Source organism: Mesoplodon mirus, assembly GCF_964341445.2.
Source record: "Mesoplodon mirus genome assembly, chromosome: 5".
NCBI classification, from domain to species: Eukaryota; Metazoa; Chordata; class Mammalia; order Artiodactyla; family Ziphiidae; genus Mesoplodon; species Mesoplodon mirus.
The window spans coordinates 35,664,988-35,685,445 of NC_138980.1; the positions used below are offsets into that span (position 1 = coordinate 35,664,988).

At 60.7% G+C, this 20,458-nt stretch overlaps 2 protein-coding genes across 4 annotated transcripts in view; one reads left to right on the forward strand and one right to left on the reverse strand.

Moving 5' to 3' along the window:
• The first annotated feature begins 390 nt into the window (after positions 1-390).
• Positions 391-9,717, forward strand: MPND (MPN domain containing). Its single transcript, XM_082620777.1, has 13 exons — positions 391-476; positions 574-836; positions 1,571-1,807; positions 4,184-4,316; positions 4,850-4,934; positions 5,136-5,232; positions 5,530-5,602; positions 5,681-5,757; positions 6,585-6,753; positions 6,840-6,910; positions 7,692-7,781; positions 8,469-8,561; positions 9,365-9,717. The coding sequence occupies exons 1-13, from the start codon at positions 470-472 to the stop codon at positions 9,449-9,451; spliced, it is 1,482 nt and encodes a 493-aa protein (XP_082476903.1). The 5' UTR covers positions 391-469; the 3' UTR covers positions 9,452-9,717.
• Positions 9,718-9,809: 92 nt separating this feature from the next.
• SH3GL1 (SH3 domain containing GRB2 like 1, endophilin A2) overlaps positions 9,810-20,458 on the reverse strand; it is a 31,383-nt gene continuing 20,734 nt past the window's right edge. Inside the window, exons 2-10 of one of the 3 annotated variants that reach the window (XM_082620789.1) lie at positions 15,466-15,534; positions 15,058-15,130; positions 14,094-14,237; positions 13,549-13,682; positions 13,225-13,383; positions 12,754-12,857; positions 11,952-12,076; positions 11,726-11,788; positions 9,810-11,315 (exon numbers count right to left, since the gene is read on the reverse strand). In XM_082620789.1, coding sequence (XP_082476915.1) covers positions 11,119-11,315; positions 11,726-11,788; positions 11,952-12,076; positions 12,754-12,857; positions 13,225-13,383; positions 13,549-13,682; positions 14,094-14,237; positions 15,058-15,130; positions 15,466-15,534 — 1,068 coding nt within the window. In that variant the 3' untranslated portion in view covers positions 9,810-11,118. The remainder of the gene's footprint in view (positions 11,316-11,725; positions 11,789-11,951; positions 12,077-12,753; positions 12,858-13,224; positions 13,384-13,548; positions 13,683-14,093; positions 14,238-15,057; positions 15,131-15,465; positions 15,535-20,458) is intronic. The other 2 variants (XM_082620790.1, XM_082620791.1) reach the window with 2 other exon arrangements.

Consider the following 20,458-nt stretch of genomic DNA (forward strand, 5'->3'; position numbering starts at 1 on the left):
TCTATCCCGTAGCCCCAGGGCAGTGTGGCTCATTCTCCCAGGCCTCAGTGTCTCCCCGGTCCCGGCCGCGGACCTCAATTTCCTCGTTCGTTGTAGTGGGCTGAGCCCCCCTTGTCCCCCAGCCCCAGGCCTCAATCCTGTAGGCGATGGCCTCGGGTGGAGTCATTGGTTCTCCGAAAGCCTAAGTCCCCGGCCTTAGTTTCCCCAATGGTACTCTGAATTCTCGGCTACCAGCCCCCTCCCATGGAAGGTGGCCTCAGGCCTCAGTTTTCCGAATGGTCCCGGAGGGTTGAGCCGCCACCTCCTTCTCCAGCGTGTGCAGGCCGGAGGCCTGACTTTCCCCGCTCGCTCCTGCTGACCCGCCCACCGGCGGCGGTCAATGGCTGGGGCGCTTCCTCCTCGGGGCGGAGCCACGTCACGTGCCGGGAAGAAAGAATCAGAGGCCCGCTGGGCGTGGGGCTGAGCGGCCATGGCAGGTATGGCGGGCTTGGCAGGCGGCCGGCAAGGCGCTGGGTGGGGTGGTTGGACCTGCTCGGGGTGCGCGGCCCCGCTGCAGCCTGTCGCTGCCCGCAGCTCCGGAGCCGCTGTCCCCCGCGGGCGGCGCGGGCGAGGAGGCGCCGGACGAGGACGAGGCGGAGGCCGAGGACTCTGAGCGGCCGGGGGTATCGGGTGGCGCGCGCAGCGGCGGCGGAGGCGGCGGCGGTGGCGGCGGGGCCGGTCCAGGGGGCTGCGGCGGGCCGGGGGGCGCGCTCACCAGGCGCGCGGTCACGCTGCGGGTGCTCCTCAAAGACGCGCTGCTGGAGCCCGGCGCCGGGGTGCTGTCCATCTACTATCTGGTGAGCGTCCCCTAGCCGCATGCCATCCTAGCTGGTGCAAAAGGGGAAACCGGAGTCCAGTGTACTTTTCTTGCAGCAGGCCGAGCCCCGGTGTGGGGAGGGGAAACTGAGGTACGGAGCATCCTGACCCAGCACGAGTCCTTCTGGGCGGGAGAACATTGTTCACCAAACACTCCACTCCACAAAGGAGAAACTTAGGCTCAGAGAGGACACTAGTGCCTTCCTGACTGTGTGACCTCACTCAACCTCTCCGTATACCAGTTTTCCCATCTGTAGAATGGGATTTTCTTTCCTCCCATGGGGTTGCGTGAGGATTCAGTGAATAAAGTGCTCAGCAGTATGCCTGCTACGCAGTAAGTGTTTTATAAGTGTTTGCTATTATTACTATTACCGTTACTGTTGTTGTGCCCTTTGTGAGTGGCCGCAATTTGTGAATTGAACACCTGCCGTGTGCCAGGCTGTGTTGGGTGTTAGGGACACAGCAAAGATCAAGAAAGACCCTGTTCCTGCCCTTTGGGGCTCACAGCCCAGTGACGGGAGGGGGGACAGTCATATAACTGGACAGTTCCAATCCAGGCTGATCGGGATGGTACCTAAGCTGGAAGCCTTCCTGGAAGGAAGCAGGAAGCGGTTACCAAACCCTGGGAAGCAGCATGGGGTCAGGGAGGACTTCCCAGAGGAGGGGTCTTGATGGGTACCAGCTCCTGGGCTCAGCCAGCCCACTGTCACTGCAGGGGAAGAAGTTCGTGGGAGACCTGCAGCCCGATGGGAGGATCGTGTGGCAGGAAACGGGCCAGGTGTTCAACTCACCCAGCGCCTGGGCCACCCATTGCAAGAAGCTGGTGAACCCGGCCAAGAAGTCTGGCTGTGGCTGGGCCTCTGTCAAGTACAAGGGCCAGAAGCTGGACAAGTACAAGGCTGCCTGGCTCCAACGAAACCAGCTCCATATACCTGCAGCTGCCGCCGATGAGGTGCGTCCTTCAGCCTCCCTGACTCGCTGTTGGATAAGGAGTACCAGAGAGAGGATGTTGGAGCTGGGGCCTTGAAAGATGAACAGGAGTTGGTCAGAGAAAGGTGAATGGAAGAGTTTTCCAGAGGAAGGAATGGCATATGCAAAGCCTTGTAGGAAGCAACACATGCCTCCTTAGGGAACCATTATTAGCTGATGCAGCTGGACATTCAGATGCCTTAGTAGCTGAAGGGGCTGGAGACATCGGCAGGGACCAGATCTGGGAGGGTCTTGAATGCCATGATAGTAATAGATATTTTTTGAATGTTCACCAGCTGGGTTGAACTTGGCCAAGGACCCTCTCTGGGTTCCTAGTCCTTTTCATACGTAAAATAGAGATGATAACGGTACCCAGGTGTATTACACACACACACACACCTGGCTGGCAAATCTTTAGGGCCACTGGCAGGCTGGAAACTCAGGCAAGAGTAGATGCTGCAGTCTTGAGACAGAATTCCTTGTTTTCCAGGAAACCTTAGTTTTTGCTCTTAAGGCCTTTCAACTGATTGGATGAGGCCTACTGACATTATCAAGGGTAATCTTGTTTATTGAAAGTCAGCTTACTGTAGATGTGAACCACATCTACCCAAGGCGTTCAAAGCAACATCTCGACTAGTGTTTGATTAAATAACTGGGTACTATATCCTAGCCAAGTTGACTTTTAAAACTAACTTTCACACCATGCCATAGGGCTATTCATTCAGCAAGTATTTTAGTAAATGCCACCTGTGTGCCAGGCCCTCTTCTAGGTGCTAGAGATAAAACAGAGACCAAAATGAGAAAAAATCTCTGCCTTCATGGAGAGAGAAACAAATAAGTCTATCTTACTGTACGTTGGCGGAAGTAAGCAGGGGCAGGGGATGGGAGTGGTGGGAGGGTTAGGGTGGTCAGGGAAGGCCTCACTGAGAAGGTGATATTTGATTAGTGAACTGAAGGAGGGGAGGGAGGGAGCCATAAGGCTTTCTGGAAAACAGCACATGCAAAGGCCCTGAGGCTGGACTGTGGCTGATGTTTTTGAGGAACAGTGAGGCTCCAGTGTGTCTGGAGCAGAGTGAGCAAGGGGCAGAGAGGGAGGAGGTGAGGACCAGGGCCGGGGCTGGGGGGAGGACAGGGGCAAGTCGTGCAGGACCTCATGGGCTGCGGGGTGGACTTGGGCTTCTACCCTGAGGGCGGTGGGAGCCCTGGAGGGCTGTGGGCAGAGGAGGGGGCGGGACCTGACTCAGGTGCTCACGGCCGCCCTCTGGTGGCTGCTGTAGGGTGTAGGGAGGACAGACTGGGGCCGGGGCGTGAGAGTAGGAGCCGGGGAATCGGGGTGCAGGTGATTGTACAGATCCAGGTGGCTGATGGGGTGAATCAGGCCAACCATTGAGGGGGGAGGAAGTGGGCAAGTTCTGGTTAATTCTGAAAGTGGATCTGATGGGATGTGCTGATGGATCTGATGTTGGTGTTAGGAGATGTTCTGAGCAAGTGGGTAGACAGGATTGCCCTCATCAGAGATGTGGGGAGGAGCAGGTTTGGGGGGATGGTCGGGGCAGGGTGGCCATGTTGAGTGTGAACCCCCCGCGAGGAGATGTCAAGGAGCAGCTGGACCCCGAGTCGGGAGCTCAGGAGAGCCCCAGGCTGGAGTCAGGACTGTGGGCAGTTGTTCAGGGGGTAGATGGGGTTTGAGGTCACCCAGGAGGGATGTGGGTGGGGAAGGAAAGAGGCCCGAGGACCCAGCCCTGGGCCAGCGAGTGAGATGGGGGAGAATAAGGGGGTCCAGGAGAGGTGGGAGGGAAGCCAGGTGAGTGGGGGGTTCCCTGAGGAGTTTCTGGGAGAAGAGGAACTGACCCGGGCAGACGCTGCCGAGAGGGGGGCGGGGCGACAGAGACTGAGATGTGACCATTGTGTTTGGACACAGAGAGGTCACCTCGGCAAGGGGTCTTGAGGAGAGAGTAGGGGGAGAGGTTATTGAGAGAATCTGGTAAAATAATCCATGCAAAGTGCTGGCTTGCTTGCTGGATGAATGGAGCAACAAGGCATATGCTAAATGCTTTGCACGCATTCTCATTTCACCCTTACGCCACCCCTGTGAGGCTGGAGGTCATTGTGCCGTTTTACAGATGAGGAGACTAGAGCCCGAAGTCTGTTTGTAATAGGCAGAGGCGGGATTCGAACCTGCGAAGCTAGTTCACAGCCTCGATTGTTTCTGCTCACTCCCTCCCTCTAGTGGGCACCTGGGGCAACGACAGGAACCGAAGGCTCAGGCCAGCCAGAGGTCTCTGTGGAACTTGCCGGGAGGGTAGGGAGCAGCCAGCTGAAAGTCCCGTCGCTGTCCCCCCAACCCCGACCCCGCCAGAGCCCGGCCAGCGAAGGAGAGGAGGAGGAGCTAATGATGGAGGAAGAGGAGGAGGAGGTTCTGACAGGAGTCTCAGCAGAGGACAAGAGTCGGAGACCACCGGTGAAGGGCCCCTTGGAGTCTGTCTATCTTGGTGAGAGGTGGGAGGAGGAGGGGAGGAGGAAGGGCAGGAGGCCGACGGAACTCAGGTGGGGGCAAGTCTGGCCTTTCTTTTCCTTAGAGCCCCCGAGATGCCTGGCTGACTTCCCAGCGCCCGCTGCCTAATTTCACTCTCACTGCCTGACTTCTTTAAGCTCTAATACTACATCTCTTGGTCCCACTGCCCAATTTCTTTATCTGCTGCTGGATTTCTTCACCATGCCGCCTGATTTCCTTGCTCCCCCATAGGATTTCTTTGCCCTGTTGGCTGATTTCTAGCCCTGCTGCCTGATTTCTTTGCCCCGTTGCCTGGTCCTCACCTGACTTCCTGAGCCCTTCATCTGAGTTTTTAAATCTCTTCTGTCTGATTTGTTAACCTGCCGCTTGCCTGATTTTTAAGGCTGCCCCTGGAGTGGTTTTTTTTTTTTTCCCTCCGGCTGCCTGGTCTTCATTTTCTAGTTCCTGGCTGGGGAAGGAACTGACACTGACTTTTTTTTTTTTTTTTCCCCTTACCCCCCAACCCCGCAGAGGCCATGCTCCCAGGGAAAAGGGTGGAAAACAAGATCCGGGTGCCTGTGCGCTACTGCATGCTGGGTAGTCGAGACTCTGCCAGGTCAGATACACCCCATGCCTGCCGGGACCCTCACCCCCCCATCGCTGTGAGCTCTTGCCGGCATATGGGGAACAAAGGCAGGGGTAGGGTGGAGACAAGGCCTCAGGTCCGAGCTGGCTGTGGGCAGCTGGGGAGCCAGCGTGGGGGTGAGGGAAGGGCCTGGGGGTTCCTGAGGCTGTGGAACCCTCCTGGCTCCTTCAGGAACCCACACACCCTGGTGGAAGTAACATCCTTCGCAGCTATCAACAAGTTCCAGCCGTTCAACGTGGCCATCTCTAGCAACGTGCTGTTCCTGCTGGTGTGTGCCCAGCTCCTACCTTGCCCCTTAGGGGTCAGGGGCTCTCAGGCCTGGGCAGGGGGTGTCCCCCCACCCCCACCCCGACCAGAGGATCCCTGGAAGGTCGGCTCCATGAGAGCAGAGACCTTGTCTGCTCTGTTCGCTACCGGTAAACAGTAGGCACTCAATCAATGTCTGAATGAAGAAGGAGGTGGGTGGGCTGACCCCGTCACAACGCAGGGGCCCTGGCCCTCAGGACGGCCTTGGGGCGGTGGTGTGCAGTCTGAGTGGGTCTTCCAATGTCCCTCCCCTCCCCAGGACTTCCACAGCCACCTGACCCGCAGCCAGGTCGTGGGGTACCTGGGCGGCCGCTGGGACATCAACAGTCAGAGTGGGTATTTGGGGCCTGTGGGCAGGGGGGTGTTTGGGGCTGGGGTCGATGTCCACACCTTCTCCCGCCTCCGTGCAGTGCTCACGGTGCTGAGAGCCTTCCCCTGTCGGAGCCGGCTGGGGGACACGGATACCGCGGCCGCTGTGGAAGAGGAGGTGAGGGGGCGCACGGCGACTCGGCGTTCTGGGGAGGGCTGGCGTGGACACAGCTGTCTTGGCTACCACGTCATGGCGCCTAGCACCGTGTCGCTGCTCAGCAAGGGTGCAAATGGGTGTGTGTGACCTCCGGTCCCCTCACCTGTGACCCCCACTGTCATACTTCCTTCTGTATAGACGCCGCCGCCGGCCCCTTCCCCTCTCAGCCTGTCTGGCACCTGGTAAAGGCCGATAAGTATTAGCTGCCGTCCTTAATGTTTTCATAGGGTGCTTAGTACGCGCCTGCGCTCCACACTCAACCTTGTCACAGGGCACAGGATGGGTGTGGATTCCGCGCTCGCACGTTTCTCCGCCCACTTCTTCCTTTCTCTTTACCCTATCTCTTTATTTAACTATTGATTGAGCGCCTACTATGTGCCGGGAATTGTTCCTTGAGCTGAGGATACAGCAGTGAGCAAAATAACCTTTTACCTTAGATTTATGCGAGGAGCATCTTTGGTTTTTTTTGGGTCGCACCCCTTGGCTTGCGGGATCTCAGTTCCCCGACCAGGGATTGAACACCAGGCCCTGGGCAGTGAAAGCGTGGAGTCCTAACCACTGGACCGCCAGGGAATATAGCAGCAACTTTTTTACGTTATTTGTTGACTGTCCCCCCCACTGGACTCGCTGAGGGTGGAGCAGGGTGTGTCTCTGTCACTGCTGTGCCCTCAGGCCTGGTACACAGCAGGCGCTCATTAAATGCTGGCCGCGTGGGGCTGGATGGGTGCCAGGCACGTGAGCGCACTAGGGCTGCTAGAGCCCCCGGCCCCGTGCTTCTCTGCCCCCAGATTTACCAGAGCCTGCTCCTGCGAGGCCTGTCCCTGGTGGGCTGGTATCATAGCCACCCGTACAGCCCGGCGCTGCCGTCGCTGCAGGATATCGACGCGCAGATGGACTACCAGCTGCGGCTGCAGGGCTCCAGCAACGGCTTCCAGCCCTGCCTCGCCCTGCTCTGCTGTGAGTCCCGGGAAGGGGTGGGCGTGGGGCCCCAGCGGGCCACCGTGCCTCCATGCCCAGCCCCTTCTCTCTCTCTCCTCCCCCAGCCCCTTACTACTCTGGTAACCCGGGCCCAGAGTCCAAGATCTCGCCCTTCTGGGTGATGCCGCCCCCTGAGGTAGGCGGGGCTGCTGGGGGTAGGCTGTGAGGCGTGGGCGGGCCCCTGTGTGGGCGTGGGAGGGGTCAGGAGGCCTTGTTAGCAGTAGGAAGCCAGTACTCTTGTTCCGAGCTCATCTGGGGAGCTGGGGCCTGCTTCTCTCATCTGTGAAATGGGAACATAATCATTGCCCTGAGGCGGTGGGTGTGAGGGCTGTTGAGAAGGTGGGTGCTCTGCCTGTAGCATATGCTGCTTTTGCCACCAGCGTAGCCTCCTTCCTGAGCCCTGTCTGGTTTCATTCCCCAAGTCCATCTCGGGGTCAGAAATCAGCTTTAGAAAGGAATTCCGGAGCCATGGCCACTCCTCTGTGTGTGGTGGGGTGGGTGCCACCCTGCTTCCCTAGTCGCATTGCTGGGTTCCTTTTTTTTTTTTTTTTTTTTGCGGTACGCGGGCCTCTCACTGCTGTGGCCTCTCCCGTTGCGGAGCACAGGCTCCGGACGCGCAGGCCCAGCGGCCATGGCTCACGGGCCCATCCGCTCCGCGGCATGTGGGATCCTCCCGGACCGGGGCACAAAACCACGTCCCCTGCATTGGCAGGCGGACCCCCAACCACTGCACCACCAGGGAAGCCCTGGGTTCCTTTAAGGTCTCGCGCGGCTTTGGATCTGATCCGAGTGCGGAGCCAGGCCTGCAGTATCAGTTCCCTGACTCCCAGCCCTGGGCACTTCCTGCTGTGCTCTGCCATCTTGGAGGGGGGCCGGGTTGGGGGTAGCTAGTGGTGACTGGCGTGTGTCTCTGCCAGCAAAGGCCCAGTGACTATGGCATCCCCATGGACGTGGAAATGGCCTACGTCCAGGATGGCTTCCTGACTAATGACGTCCTTCATGAGATGGTGAGTTCACTACCGCGTGAGGTGGGTGGGGGTGGGGTGGGTGCCCTGGGAGGAGCAGGTGGGAGCCAAGGGCGCCCAGCTGGATGGACGTGACACTGTAGGACTTGGGAAGCGCTGACTGAATGAGCCACATCAGGGCCCAGTCAGGCTCCTCTTCGGCTCCTGAAAATCACGGGCTCTTAGGATCAAGTCCCAGATCCTTGCCTCAGCCCCTCCTACCTCTCCCCCCTCGCCCTCCTAGCTGTTCTGGAACACGCTAGGGACGCTCCCGCCTTGGGCCTCTGCAGCTGCCAGAGATTCTCCAAGTGGGGACACGTGAGAACCTCAGGTGTTCCTCAGACGAATAGCAAGCAGGCACTTGAAACAAACGGAGCTAGTTCGTCACACCTGTGACTTCACTGATGTTACTGCTCTGGCTAAACCGTGGAGCCCTGTCAGGGCCGGGGCGGGTATAAAGAATCCCATTCAGTGTGCTCGCTGCTTCTGTGGAAGTTGTCTCCCCCTCCGGGGGGCCCTCCTGCCAAGCCCCTAATTTCTCCAGGACCTGGGTAACGTCTACATGCCACACTGCCTTAGACTAGAGGCCCCCGAGGGGTGGCAGCAGTGTCTGTCCCACTTGCTGCCGTATCCTGAGTGCCTGGCCCGGGAAGCGTGGTTGCTGGGGCTCACCTGCCCCCCATTCCTTAGATGCTGCTGGTGGAGTTCTACAAGGGCGCCCCTGACCTCGTCAGGTTCCAGGAGCCTTGGAACCAGGAGCACACCTACCTCGACAAGCTCAAGGTGAGACTCATGCCGAGTCCCGTGCAAGCCCCTCCTTTTATAAAGATCTCCGGGAGCCCCAGGGGCCCCGCCCCCCCCCCCTCTGAATATATCCGTGGGCAGCCTGAAGAGAAGTGAGTTCTTACCTGGGCCTATACAGAAATACTTCAGTCAGAAATGAATGCTACCAAAGAAAAGTCGTGTTTTATCACATGGGGGTGGTGACGCTGGTGGACATCACCATCGAAACGCAGATGAAAATGCAAAAGCCCCGTAGACCTCATCACCCCTGGGACATCCCAGCTGGAGATGCTGCTCCGGGCCCTGCTTGTCCCGGGGCCGCCCACGGAGGTGCAGGAGGGGTTCTGAATCTTAAGCAGCAGCAAAGCTGAACAGAGCAGAGCGGCTGGTGCCAGGAGTGGGTTTGTTTAGCCCGCTGGCCCTACCGTTGGTTAACGGGACGTGTCGGCAGGGGCTCCGCATATTTCCTGCCTGAGAGTCGTTCTCAGAAGACACTACCCACTCCGCTTTGCAGAGAAATATCTTCATGCGTTTGCTTGTTTTGTTCAGACTTAACCGTGACCAGGGCTTAAAGCTGCCACTGGTCACCTCCCAGCCCGGTGCTAGGGGTGGGGGTGGGGTGGCCTTGGCACACAAGGGGGGCGCGTGTAAGAGCAGGATTTGGAAGGTGTGGAGGAACCTCACCCCCAAAGGATGACGTCCCCAGGCCTCGAGGTGTGGCTTTAGGGACACGGCTGCGTGCTTGGGTTAGAAAAGCCCCCTGGCAGGCTGCAGCCCTGAGGCACCAGGCCTCCTTGTTTCAGATCTCCCTGGCCAGCAGGACGCCCAAGGACCAGGGCCTGTGCCATGTGCTGGAGCAGGTTTACAGCGTCCTCAAGCAGGGGAGCTGAGAGCACCAGCCTCCAAGGACCGGGGAAGCCTTTGGTCAGATGTGGCTCCCCGAGGCTCTGCGTGAGGGGAGTGGGCCCAGGGCCTTTGTGCTGCTTTGTTCCTGTGTGACTGAGGTGTGTGACGGCAGGGGCTCACATAATAAAGGAGAAACAGCCTAGGCATGTGTCTCACGGATGCAGGAGAGGTTGCTGTTCATGCAGCCGTGGCTATGGGGAGGGGCTGTGCTGGCGACTGGGCAGATGACAGCCATCCCTCCCAGGCTCTCTGGGCTGGTGCTCATGTGGGCCCCACCCTGGCTGGAGACCCCTTCGGGAGGGCCCACTCCACCCCGCCCCACCCCGCAAGCAGGCAAGAGGCTGTAGAAAGAGACATTTAATACTTTTTTTAAAAAAATCAGGATTACATTTTGATCTGCCCTAGGCTGGGATGTCTGTCTCCTCCAGGTACTGGTGACCGGGGACCTCTCAGAGGAGCAGGGAGGGCCTGGTGTCTTTGGGGGCTTTACCGGGTCACCAGAGGAGGGGAATGTGAACCAGGCCGGGGGTCCCCTGTTTAGCCAAGTTTTGGATTAGGCAAGAGGGGAAGTGGGTGCAGGGGTGGGGCCCTGCTGGTCTGGGCAGCTGCCTACCTTGGTCTGGAGGAGATGGCCTGGGCCACTGTCCAAAGAGGGTATGGTGGCTGGCTCACCAGGGTGGTGCCCGTGACTCCCCCAGGGGTCCCAGCAGCCAGGGGTCTGGGAACATTCACTTAACAAAGGCTTTGTGCTTGACCTTCCACATAGTGGAGGCTGGGCTCCCATAGTCGTGTGGGCTCCTGTGGTCGCATGTATGTGTGTAGGCTGGGCTCCTGTGGTTTCTGTGTGTGTGTGTACACGCACGTGCGTGCTGGCAGCTTATGCCAGAGAGATGCTCCATGTGCTTGGCTTGGGATGCGGTGGTGGGCATGGAAGTTTGGGGCTTAGTGCCCTGCAGCGGGGAGATGGCCTGTCATTAGGGGCCCTGGCTCAAGAACCCCAGGCTCGCCTTTCCCCAAGTCCCCAGCCAGAAGAAAGGGGTGAAACCCTTCCAGGAAGGTGGCATCTGTAGGCACTCGGGGGCCTAGGGAGCTCTGGAGGGGGCTGGTAGTGTCCGGGGGGAATTTAAAAGCAGGGTGGCGAGTCTCAGACAGGGGTCTTGCCCAGACCACCCCATCACACTGATGTTCAGTCCTTTCCTGTTAAAGGCAGGTCTCCGGGCGGAGCTGGATGGAGGTGGGAGAGGATGCGTGTGCGTGTGCGTGTGTGTGTGTGAGACAGAGAGACAGAGAGACAGAGAAGGGGGGCCCACCTGGAGTTACCAGTCCCTGGAGGGGTGGGAGGAGTTAGTGTTTCTAAGAGCACCTTAGTGTGAGCCTCCTGGGGTGGGGCGGGCGGAGCTGGGGGGGCAGAGTTGTGAGCAGCAGGGAGGAGGAACACTGCCCAGCCCCCAAGACGGCCACGTGGAGTGGGGAAGGGAGCCCCCACCTCCGGGGGTGAGCACTAGTGTAAACAGGGGCCCCGCTGCCCTGGGGCTGGGTCAGGCCCAGAGCGGGCCACCCCACAGGCCGTGAGCACTGCCCAGCTGCGAGGCCTGTGGAATGCAGAGATCTGGATGGAGGGGCGGCGGGCCGACACACCACTGGGACGCGGTCACTGGGGCAGCGGCACCAGCACCTCCACGTAGCTGAGGGGGAAGAAGCCCGACTGGCCGTGGAGCATGCCCTCATACCAGTTCTCGTCGATCTGATTGGTCAGCGTGATGATGTCACCCTCGTGGAAGCCCAGCTCCCCGTCGTTCTCAGGCTCAAAGTCATACAGGGCCTTGCAGCTCGGCTGGTCCAGGGGTGCTGGGGGCGGGGGGAGGTCCAGGCTGTCACCTGCCCCTGTGGGTGCGCAGGGGGATGTCGCCTCCTTTCCCCTCCCCCCACCCCCTTGTCCTGCCCACTCACTGCTTGCTCCCTCCCCGGTGGCCCCCACTGCTATCAGAAGGAGCCAAGTGACAAGGGGAGGGAAAACGGCTCTGTGAGTGGTCACCAAAACGCTCCTGGGAGGAGCTGGGGACACCCAGTGGCATCAAGGTGACAGTGATCAGAAGCACACAGCTCTCAGGGTACCACTTGGAACAGAGGGAAGCCCAGCTCCACTTCTACTAGAGAAGGGGTGGAGGAGAAGGACCCTTGGGGCACAGATTAGAAGGCGGCATCATAAACAGAGGCAGGGGCACGGGGCAGGGCCTGGGCCTCTTGGGGACACTCACGCATGCTCCTGCTGCTGGGGGTCCGGGTGGGCTTGTCGGACGATCGGAAAGATGATGAAGCTGCTTGCAGACAAAGAACAGAGGTGGGCTGAGAATGCTGGCGCAGGGCCTGGTGCCCATCCTTGGGGCTCCTCGTGCAGAGAACTGGCCCTGCGGTTGGATGGGTGGCAGGCTGGGGGCTCCCCCAAAAGGGCCTGGGGCAGAGTGGTGCCCTGTCCTCCATTACCTGTGATCTTGGGGGCCGTGGCGCAGGGGAAGCCCCCGTTGGACTGCTCAGGCTCTCCGAGGTCCAAGGGCTCCCGGGGCTTGGGCTTATACTCCCGCTTGGGGCGTGAAGAGGCTTCCCGCATCCTGCATGTGGAAGGACGCCTGTGAGCGGCTGTAGAGCCACCTCCTGAGCCCTCGTGTGTCGAGGTCAGGGAACAAGGCCTCCACCCCCAGCTATTTATGCTGCTGCCCTGGGACTCGGGATGCACGTGGGAGGCAGCGAGAGGGGGCCCCCAGGCATGTATCTCCAAGGCTGCCTACAGGCCTGGTCCTACTGCACCCAGAAGCCGCCTCGGCAGTGGCGGCTGGGGAGCTGGTGCCCAACAGATACCCACCCCTCACCAGGGAACCACTGCCCACCGGGACTTCCCTCCTCAGGCCCTGGATGCTACCTGACTGCAAGATGGCCCTTCAGAGACAGGGAAGGAGGAAGGGGCTCCCCAGGGGCAGGGCTGGCCAAACCCTCGCCCCACAGGACATCCCAAGCCTCTCCTCTGGGGACCAGGATGAGCGTGATGAGGTCCTGCTCCCTCCTGGGACCCCCGCCCCGACTCATGCAGCCTGGGGATTCTTTCTGAAAAGGAAGTAACCCCGCTGCCCTGGAAGGAACATGTCACAGTGGGGCTGGGTTGTCCAGGGGCGGGGGCATCCCACGGGTCCCCCAGGGCTGGCCCCAGCAGCCACAGCACCCAGCCACCGGGCCTCCCAGCCAGCAGGGTGGGCCGGGGCTCCCGCGGGGAAGGCCAGGGGACCAGGCTCACCTTCGCTTGAGCTTGTCAGCCAGCTCGTCCAGGATCTGCACGGCCTGCCGGTGGTAGTCCAGTTGGGCATCCACCAGGGCAGAGAGCTGGCTCACCTGCTCGATCTGCAAGAGACCAGCCAGGGCTGAAGAGCTGCCCTCCTCCTGGCCCCCATCTCTGGCTGCCTCCTGTAGGGAGCCTTCCCAGATTGTTCTAGACGTGGGCCCAGCCCCCGCCTGACCCTTGAGCTGCAGCCAGAGGAGGGTGAAGGGCCTGAGGAGACCCCAAAGCCTCAGTGAGCCAGTGGCTTCCTCTGGGCCTCCTGTTCCCCCTTCCTTCCCTTCACACCCTGAACAGGCACAGAGCCTGCCCACTGGCCCTGGGAAGTGGGCACTGCCGCTGGGCTCCTGTCTCAGGGGCTCCTCAGGGTGGTCCCCGGCAGGCCGGTGTGGTGGGTGCACGGGGGGAGGGGCTCAGGGCGCACACACGTACGTCGGTCTCCAGAAGGTTGTGCATGCTGGTCTCAGCCACCTCCTTGGACTCCTCAAACTTCTCCATGGCCTGGCGCAGCTCCTCATCGGGGATCTTGCCCTGCCGCTTCTTCTTGTAGTCAAAGTCCAGGCGGCGGCCCTCCAGCTTCTTCAGGTGGTGCTGGGGGCCAGGACGAGGGTCACAACGCGTGCCTGGGATCTCGGGGAGGGCCACCTGATGCCCTGCAGCCCTTCCCGCTGGGAAACCTGGCCCGAGCTGGGCTGTATGTGTGGGGGTGGAGGGAGGGGGTAGGAGCGAGGATGGGCCTGGAGCGGCCCCGCATACCTGGATCTCCTTCAGGTCCTTGTCGCACAGGTTCTGGAGGGGATCGATGAAGTTCTGTTTCACCTCTATGTCCAGGGAGTCCTTCACCTCAGCCAGGCGCTTCATGGACTCCCCCGCATCCAGCAGGGCGTCGCCTGGGGAGAGGATGGAGTGACGGAGGAAGCCGTCACAGGAGGCCTTGGCCTGCGCGGCCGAGGCACACCCCACGGCCAAGGACCTGGACGCCAGAACAGAGAACGGAACAAGGGACCCTTAAGTCTGACCCGGAGCCACGGGGGCCGGTGGTGACAGGTGTTCACAAGCCGCCCTCCCACCTCTTGGTAGGCACCCAGGTCCACCGTGGGCCGGGAGGGTGGCTTTTGCATGGCCGTGATGCTGTAGGCAGCCCTCATCCAGGGGACCAGCCAGCCCTGGAGAAGATCCTCGAGCTACGGGAAAGTGCCAGCCTGCTGGCAGCACAGAGACTCTGGCCCCAAGCTCTCAGGCCCGCCCCGGCCTCCAGCCTCCCCCCAGCCTCCCCACAGCCTCACTAAAGTTGGACTCACCGAAGTTGGACTCGCCGCCCAGCTCCTTCCCATGGCGGATCATGCACTCGCCCAGCAGGCCCTCCGACTGCGGGTAGCCAGGGTTCTTCACCTGCCCTCGGATCTTGGACACCGTGTTGAGCATCGTCAGCTTGGCCCGCGAGGCTAGAAGAGGGCGGGGCCGGGTGGGTGTGGTCTCTCAAGGAGCCACCAGGCCGCCAGCTGCCCCTCTCTGCCCGGGTGCTTGTTTATTTCTGAAGTGCTCCCTCGGCCCGAGGAACCAGAGCGTGAGAAGAACCTCCCGAAGAGACGTCCCCCCTCTGCTCTGGTCCTCGCGCAGGAGTACTGGCAGTGGGCAGGAGAGGGGGCCAGCTCCTCGAGACCCCCAGAGAAGCGGGGTAGGCAGGTAGAGGTGTGGACAGGTACAGGTGCCCTCTACCGGGGGTGGGAGGTGAGGGGCGTGCCTGCACCTCTACCAGCTCCAGTCTGTCCCCAGCGTAGGCCTCAGGTGGACATGGCTGCTTTTGCTGCCTGTCCTGCATCCTCTGCCTTTCACTACAGGAACCAACATTCGGATTTTTCTCCAGGAAAAGTCCCTGCCTCCCTCTCAGCCTCGGAGACCCCACCTCATGCTCCAAAGGCAGGCTTCTGGCTGGGGCCTGGCACCTGATTCAAATTGGTCCAAAGAGTTGACTGGGGGGAGAAGATGCTCTTTTCTGCTGGGGCCATTAGCTCTAAGGATAATTTAAGGCTAGGGTTGCCATGAAAAGCGAGAGCTGACAGTAAAGCAGAAAGGAAACGCACGGCCCTGAGGACATCCTTTGGATGCCTGGATCCAGCCATGCCTGAACCCGCCCACCCCTGGGCATTTCAGTTCTGTGGGCCCACGCACTGCTTCTTCATGCTCCGGTAACCAGAAGATTCTGGACTGACAAGAGACCCGAGGAGCTGGGGGCAGACCCCCTGCAGCTGGCTGGTGCCCTACCTGGGTTGGGCTGCAGATACTCAATGGTTCTGGCCAACACTTCTGTCACCGCCTTGCTGGTAACATCCACCTTCTGTAAAGAGAGTCCACGTGTGGGGGTTCAAAACCCTCAGGGCGCCTGAGGCCAAACGAGGAGCACCTGGACAGCCCTTGCCCTGGTCCCAGTTCCCCAACTGCCTCAGAGCCCACGCAAGAACTGCCCGCTGCTTCTGGGGGCCGCCTTGCCTCCCTGCCTCCTTGCTGTTGGCTGTGCTGTGTGCCCCCGTTGCTGCCTGCTCTGGGCTGGGGGGAGGCCTGCAACCCACCTAGAACCTCCCGCTAAGCCTCGCCTCCCCCTGGATGCCAGGGCCAGGCCCTATGGGGGCTGCTAACACTGCCAGCGTCAGACAGGCGCCCCTCTCCTGTTACCTTCTCCATCTCTTTGAAGTCATCGTCCAGCTTGGTCCCTTCAGCCCCTCCGACCTTCTCACTGACCAGCTGGGGAACGAAAGGAGGAAAGAGTGTGAGCCTCAGGGGAGGAGGGCGAGGGCTCAAGCATCCACGATGGCTTCCCAGGGATGCTGTACGTAGCAGCCAATGGCAAAACGGGGAGCCAAACGAGCTCCTGCTCCAAACCCACACACTCCTGCAAACCCAGGGCCGGGGGCTCCTCCTGCCGGAAGCCTTCCCTGGCTGCACCCACCCGGTCAGGCTGCGCTGGCAGCTCCGCAGCCCCTGAGAGGGTCCCCCACTCCCGCGGGGTTGTGCAGACTGTCCGGGCCCCCCTCACAGGGCCACGGGGCCCACACCCGGACGGGGCTGCTGTGGTTCAGCGAGACGCCCAGGCTCACGGAAGCCCCTTCGCTCAGGGAACTGTGGCCTTCCTTTCCCACTGAACTCCTGCCTCTCTGCGAAGGACTCTTGGGGACCAAGGGTCTGCATGCCCCAGGGGCACCTCTGAGAGGCGAGCAGGTCCTGAGGCCAAATGAACATGAGGACTGCCATGGGACAAGCGCCGAGCGGGAGGGAAGACCTGCCCCACACGGGCCGACTGTGGTGCCCAGAAGTCACTTCTTGCGTGCACGGGTGTGAACACACACAAACACACAATTTCCTGGTGGCCAGCGGCAGTCTTTGCCCACTTGTCAGGACTGCTCCCGGGGCTCCTGAAGGCACCCTAACCGTAACCCTAACCTGTGTGGTCTTGGGCTATCAGCTTCACTGGGCCTCAGTTTTCACCTCTGTAAAATGGGGTAACAGGTGTGCACTCACCAAGCTGTGGCCAGGCTCCCGTGGGCTGCTGTGTGCAAGTGTGTGCTCAGGGGTACTCCTGCGACACCCGTGCTGCCCACACCGACGACTGCTGTTACTTTCCCCACGCATCTTTGTTCTTCAGGGGAACCACAGAACTGTAGGGCAGGCCTAGCCTATAGGCCTTTATCCCTGCCTCTCCCCGCCTGGGGTCGAGGGGAGTCTGGGGGGAGCTGCATGTCCCTGCAAGTCAGTGTTCTCATGGCAGCTGCACCCTGGGAGCCCAGGAGGGGACGGGGCACAGAAAGGAAGCAGGGCTGGCTCAGGGCCCCTCCACCATGCACCAGTCTCTGGGGGACCTCCAAGGGCAGGCAGGGGCTGCCCTCCTGTTTTTGACTTTATAAGGAAAGACTCTGGTCTCTCCTAGGTGTTTCTGGGGTGTTCTACTTTATTTCATGGGGCAGTTTCACTTCTTTTGATTATGGTAAAACAGGACGTTCTCAAATTCAGTGGTTGCCAGAGGGAAATGAGTTAGGTGTCTGATGTGAGACAAGACACTTCTGGTGAACTGAAAGGGTAGCTGAAGTGCTGGGGCTCAAAAACCACACTTTCCGGGCCGAGGGCCTGCTCAGTACAGGGGACACGGGCGCCCCCAGGGAGCAGCCCCTGGCGGGGACTACGTCCTTCCTCTGAGAGGAGAGGGCACAGGCAGACCCCACAGCCTCTTCCAGGCCCTCCAGGAGTGTCACCTCCCCATCTTCCCTGGGAGCCCTCTGACAGCTCCCATGCGGGGCCTCCTTGCTCTGGCACCTGGGGGGCTGTGCTGGGAACATCTGGGTCCCTACCAGTCTCCTCACCCTACCCCGACCTGGGAGCTCCAAGCTCCAGTCCCTCAGGCTGATTTGCCCCACGTCCCTTCTCTCCAAGGCCCACAGTCCGGAACTGGCACAAGTGGACAAAAGGATGACAAAAGGCCAAAAGGGAAAAGTGGGAAAAAGCAAGCCACATGCCAACCATATCAAGAGCATCAGCAAAGGGAGGCTGTGCTGAGAGCTGGGCTGTGCTCCAGAGGAGGGGCCTGGGGAGCCCCCAGGAGGAGGCCAGAGGGCGGGGAGTGCCCTGTCTGTGTGGGAGGCCAGGACCCTGCTGCTCAGTCCTGCTCAGGGACCCCGCACACACCTTTTCGGGCCCGGCAAGAGCAGGAGCACCGCCATGGAAGTAACACCTTCATGTGTAGCGTCTGCATCCAGCACTCCCCACAACTGACGGTGTTCCCCGGCTGCGGGAGAGGAAACTGAGGCGCAGCCCTGGCAGGGGCCCTGCGGGCTGAAGCCCACTCTTCTCTCTGCAGTTGCCGCCCCCACCCCCACTCCGGCCCGTAGTGCAGAGGGGCTGGCCCCGCCGGCTGAGGCACCCCCCCGGGGTGGGGGAGGCAGCAGAGGGGGTGGGGGAGTACTGCCCACTCTCCGGCAGGGCCATGACCACGGTGGTGTGGAAATCATGGCCTCCTGGGCCTGCCCAGCTGGGTGGGTGCCTGAGTCACCAGCAGTGGACCCACACTAGCTGCCACCGTGAAACCCATGTGGGTGCCTCCCTGGGGGAACGTGGGGCCCAGGCCAAGCCACGGCCCCAGCCACCCCCGCCAGGTGACAGCCTGGGCTGAGGGGTCGCTGTGGAGAGGCTGCACTCGGCCAGAGCTGGCAGCGGCCTTCGGAGATGAACTCGCTGTTGCCCATCACACGGGCCTCTCAGATCTCAGCCTGGCTCCCCACCTGCACGCCTGGCTTCACTTCCACCCTGGCAGGGCGCTCAGGGACCGTGAGTCCCATGAAGGCCCAGAACAGGGTCCTTTCTGAGGAGGCCGGGCAGCTGTCTGGTAAAAAGGTCCACGGGTGGTTCTGAGACCAGCCACCAGGTGGGACTGCTGAGTGAGTGCTGCTCTGAGACCCTCTGAGCGCGGGCCTTCCTGTGTCTGTCGGTCCCCTGTGATGGCAGCTCTATCGAGGCATTGCTGGCCTGTGCACGGCCCACCAGGGAGTGCACACCTCCGCCCCGCAGGAGGCTCCCTCTGCAGCCTGTCCCTCTGGCGGTACCTCCCCGGGAAACTGCACGAGCCAACCCCCCACCATATGTTTGGTCTGACCTATGTTACTGCCCTTTTATTATTTCTAACCTCCAAGAGGAGCGTGCCCTGCCTGCAATTCAGCCTGCAGGCACCTCCAGGGCTCCAGCTCCAGGTCCCCCTAAGTTCAAACTGCAGAGGTGGTTACTACCAGCCAGAAAGTGGAAGGACCCCCAACCTGTTCACTTCCCCATGTGCCGACCCATTTGGGCTGCTCCACCAGCGACGGCCCCAGCCCAGCTCCCACCTGGACTCTGAATGGTCAAATTTACGACGACACGACCCCCAAGTGACTGCGACAGGCAGAGGGCACCCACTTCAGGCTCTCACACAGAGGAGCAGTGGAGCCGTGTGGTCTGAGGACACCTGCCCCAGGCACCTGGGAAGTGAGCGAACTTGGAATGGAGATGGGGCTTCATCCCTGAGGACCTACACGACCTCCACCCATGCAAGCCACCCGTGGGCACTCATAATAAAGACCACTCAGAGAAGAGGCTGTTCTCTCAAGGACTGGCGTTCTTCGGCCTTCTGGCCTTGGCCATGTTTGGAGAGGAGCGAGGAATCTGACACGCGGGAGAGAAACAAAGAATGCACAGTGGAACAATCCGAAAACACAAGACATTGTACGCCAAGAGCCGGCAGGACAGCCGCTCCAGGAGTCGGGCAGAGAACAGGAAGGCAGGAGAACCTTCTTTCCCCCAGGAAGGGACGTGGGGACGGATGGCTGCCCCAGACCAGGCAGGCACGCTGCAGTGGCCCCTCGGGGGCAGCGGAAGCTCGAATCCTGCCAAGTGGGATGCACCAATGCGAGGCCTTGTAATTGAATCATCTCAGTGGGGAAACCCGATCAATATGACATGGAAAATAAACAGCCGATCTGCAGGCTCGGTGACCGGGGCAGACGATCCGCTTTGATGAATTAAGAGTTTAAGTAAAAAGAGCAGCAGGAGGAGGCTGGCACAGAGGAGCCGGGAGAGAGAAAAGCAGGGCTGCTCAGGGCCTCACAATGCAGGATGGATGCTCTGCACGTCCTGCTCAGCACCCTCGCGCCTCGTCCAGCCGGCGTGCTCTGTGGGGCCGCTTGCCGCGCTCCAGGTTAACAGCGGAGGTCCCCATCCTCTCCTGACTCCCCCAACTCCCCTCCTGCCCTCTGCCTGGCTAACTTCTCCCTGCCCCCACCCCACGCTACAACAGAGCAGCCCCCGCCTCTTCCTCCCTCCTCAGCGGTGAGGAGCCCAGCGCTAGGCGGAGGGGGCGCACGTTGGGGGCAGCTGCTCTCAGGCACTAGCTGGAGAGTTGGACTAAAAGGCATGGAAGGACTTCCCTGGTGGTGCACAGGGGTTAAGAACCTGCCTGCCAACGCAGGGGACACGGGTTCGAGCCCTGGTCCAGGAAGATCCCACATGCCGCGGAGCAACTAAGCCCGTGCACCACAATTACTGAGCCTGCGCTCTAGAGCCCGTGAGCCACAACTACTGAGCCCACGTGCCTAGAGCCCATGCTCCGCAACAAGAGAAGCCACCGCAATGAGAAGCCCACGCACCACAACGAAGAGTAGTCCCCACTCGCCACAACTAGAGAAAGCCCGCGCGCAGCAATGAAGACCCAACGCAGCCAAAAATAAACAAATAAAATAAATAAATTTATAAAAATAAATAAACAGGGCTTCCCTGGTGGCGCACTGGTTGAGAGTACGCCTGCCGATGCAGGGGACACAGGTTCGTGCCCCGGTCCGGGACGATACCACATGCCGTGGAGCGGCTGGGCCCGTGAGCCATGGCCACTGAGCCTGCGTGTCCGGAGCCTGTGCTCCGCAACGGGAGAGGCCACAACAGTGAGAGGCCTGTGTACCGCAGAAAAAAAAATAAAATAAAATAAACAAAATTAAAAAAAGAAAAGGCGATGGGGGTGAAAGAGCCTTGGGGTCCAGGCCCAGTCGCCCTGCGGTGCGGTCCCGTTCCAGCCATCCTCAGGTCTGGGTCAGTGAATGCCCTGTGGCTGAGGCGCTGTGACCCAAGGCTGTCAGGTGTGAGCACTTCCGGCTCCAGT

Bases quoted from the DNA above. Each gene is read 5' to 3' on its own strand.
- MPND (XM_082620777.1), top strand. The intron at 837-1,570 runs GTGAGCGTCCCC...CTGTCACTGCAG, and splicing joins TGCTGTCCATCTACTATCTG to GGGAAGAAGTTCGTGGGAGA. The intron at 6,754-6,839 runs GTGAGTCCCGGG...CTCCTCCCCCAG, and splicing joins CTGCCTCGCCCTGCTCTGCT to CCCCTTACTACTCTGGTAAC.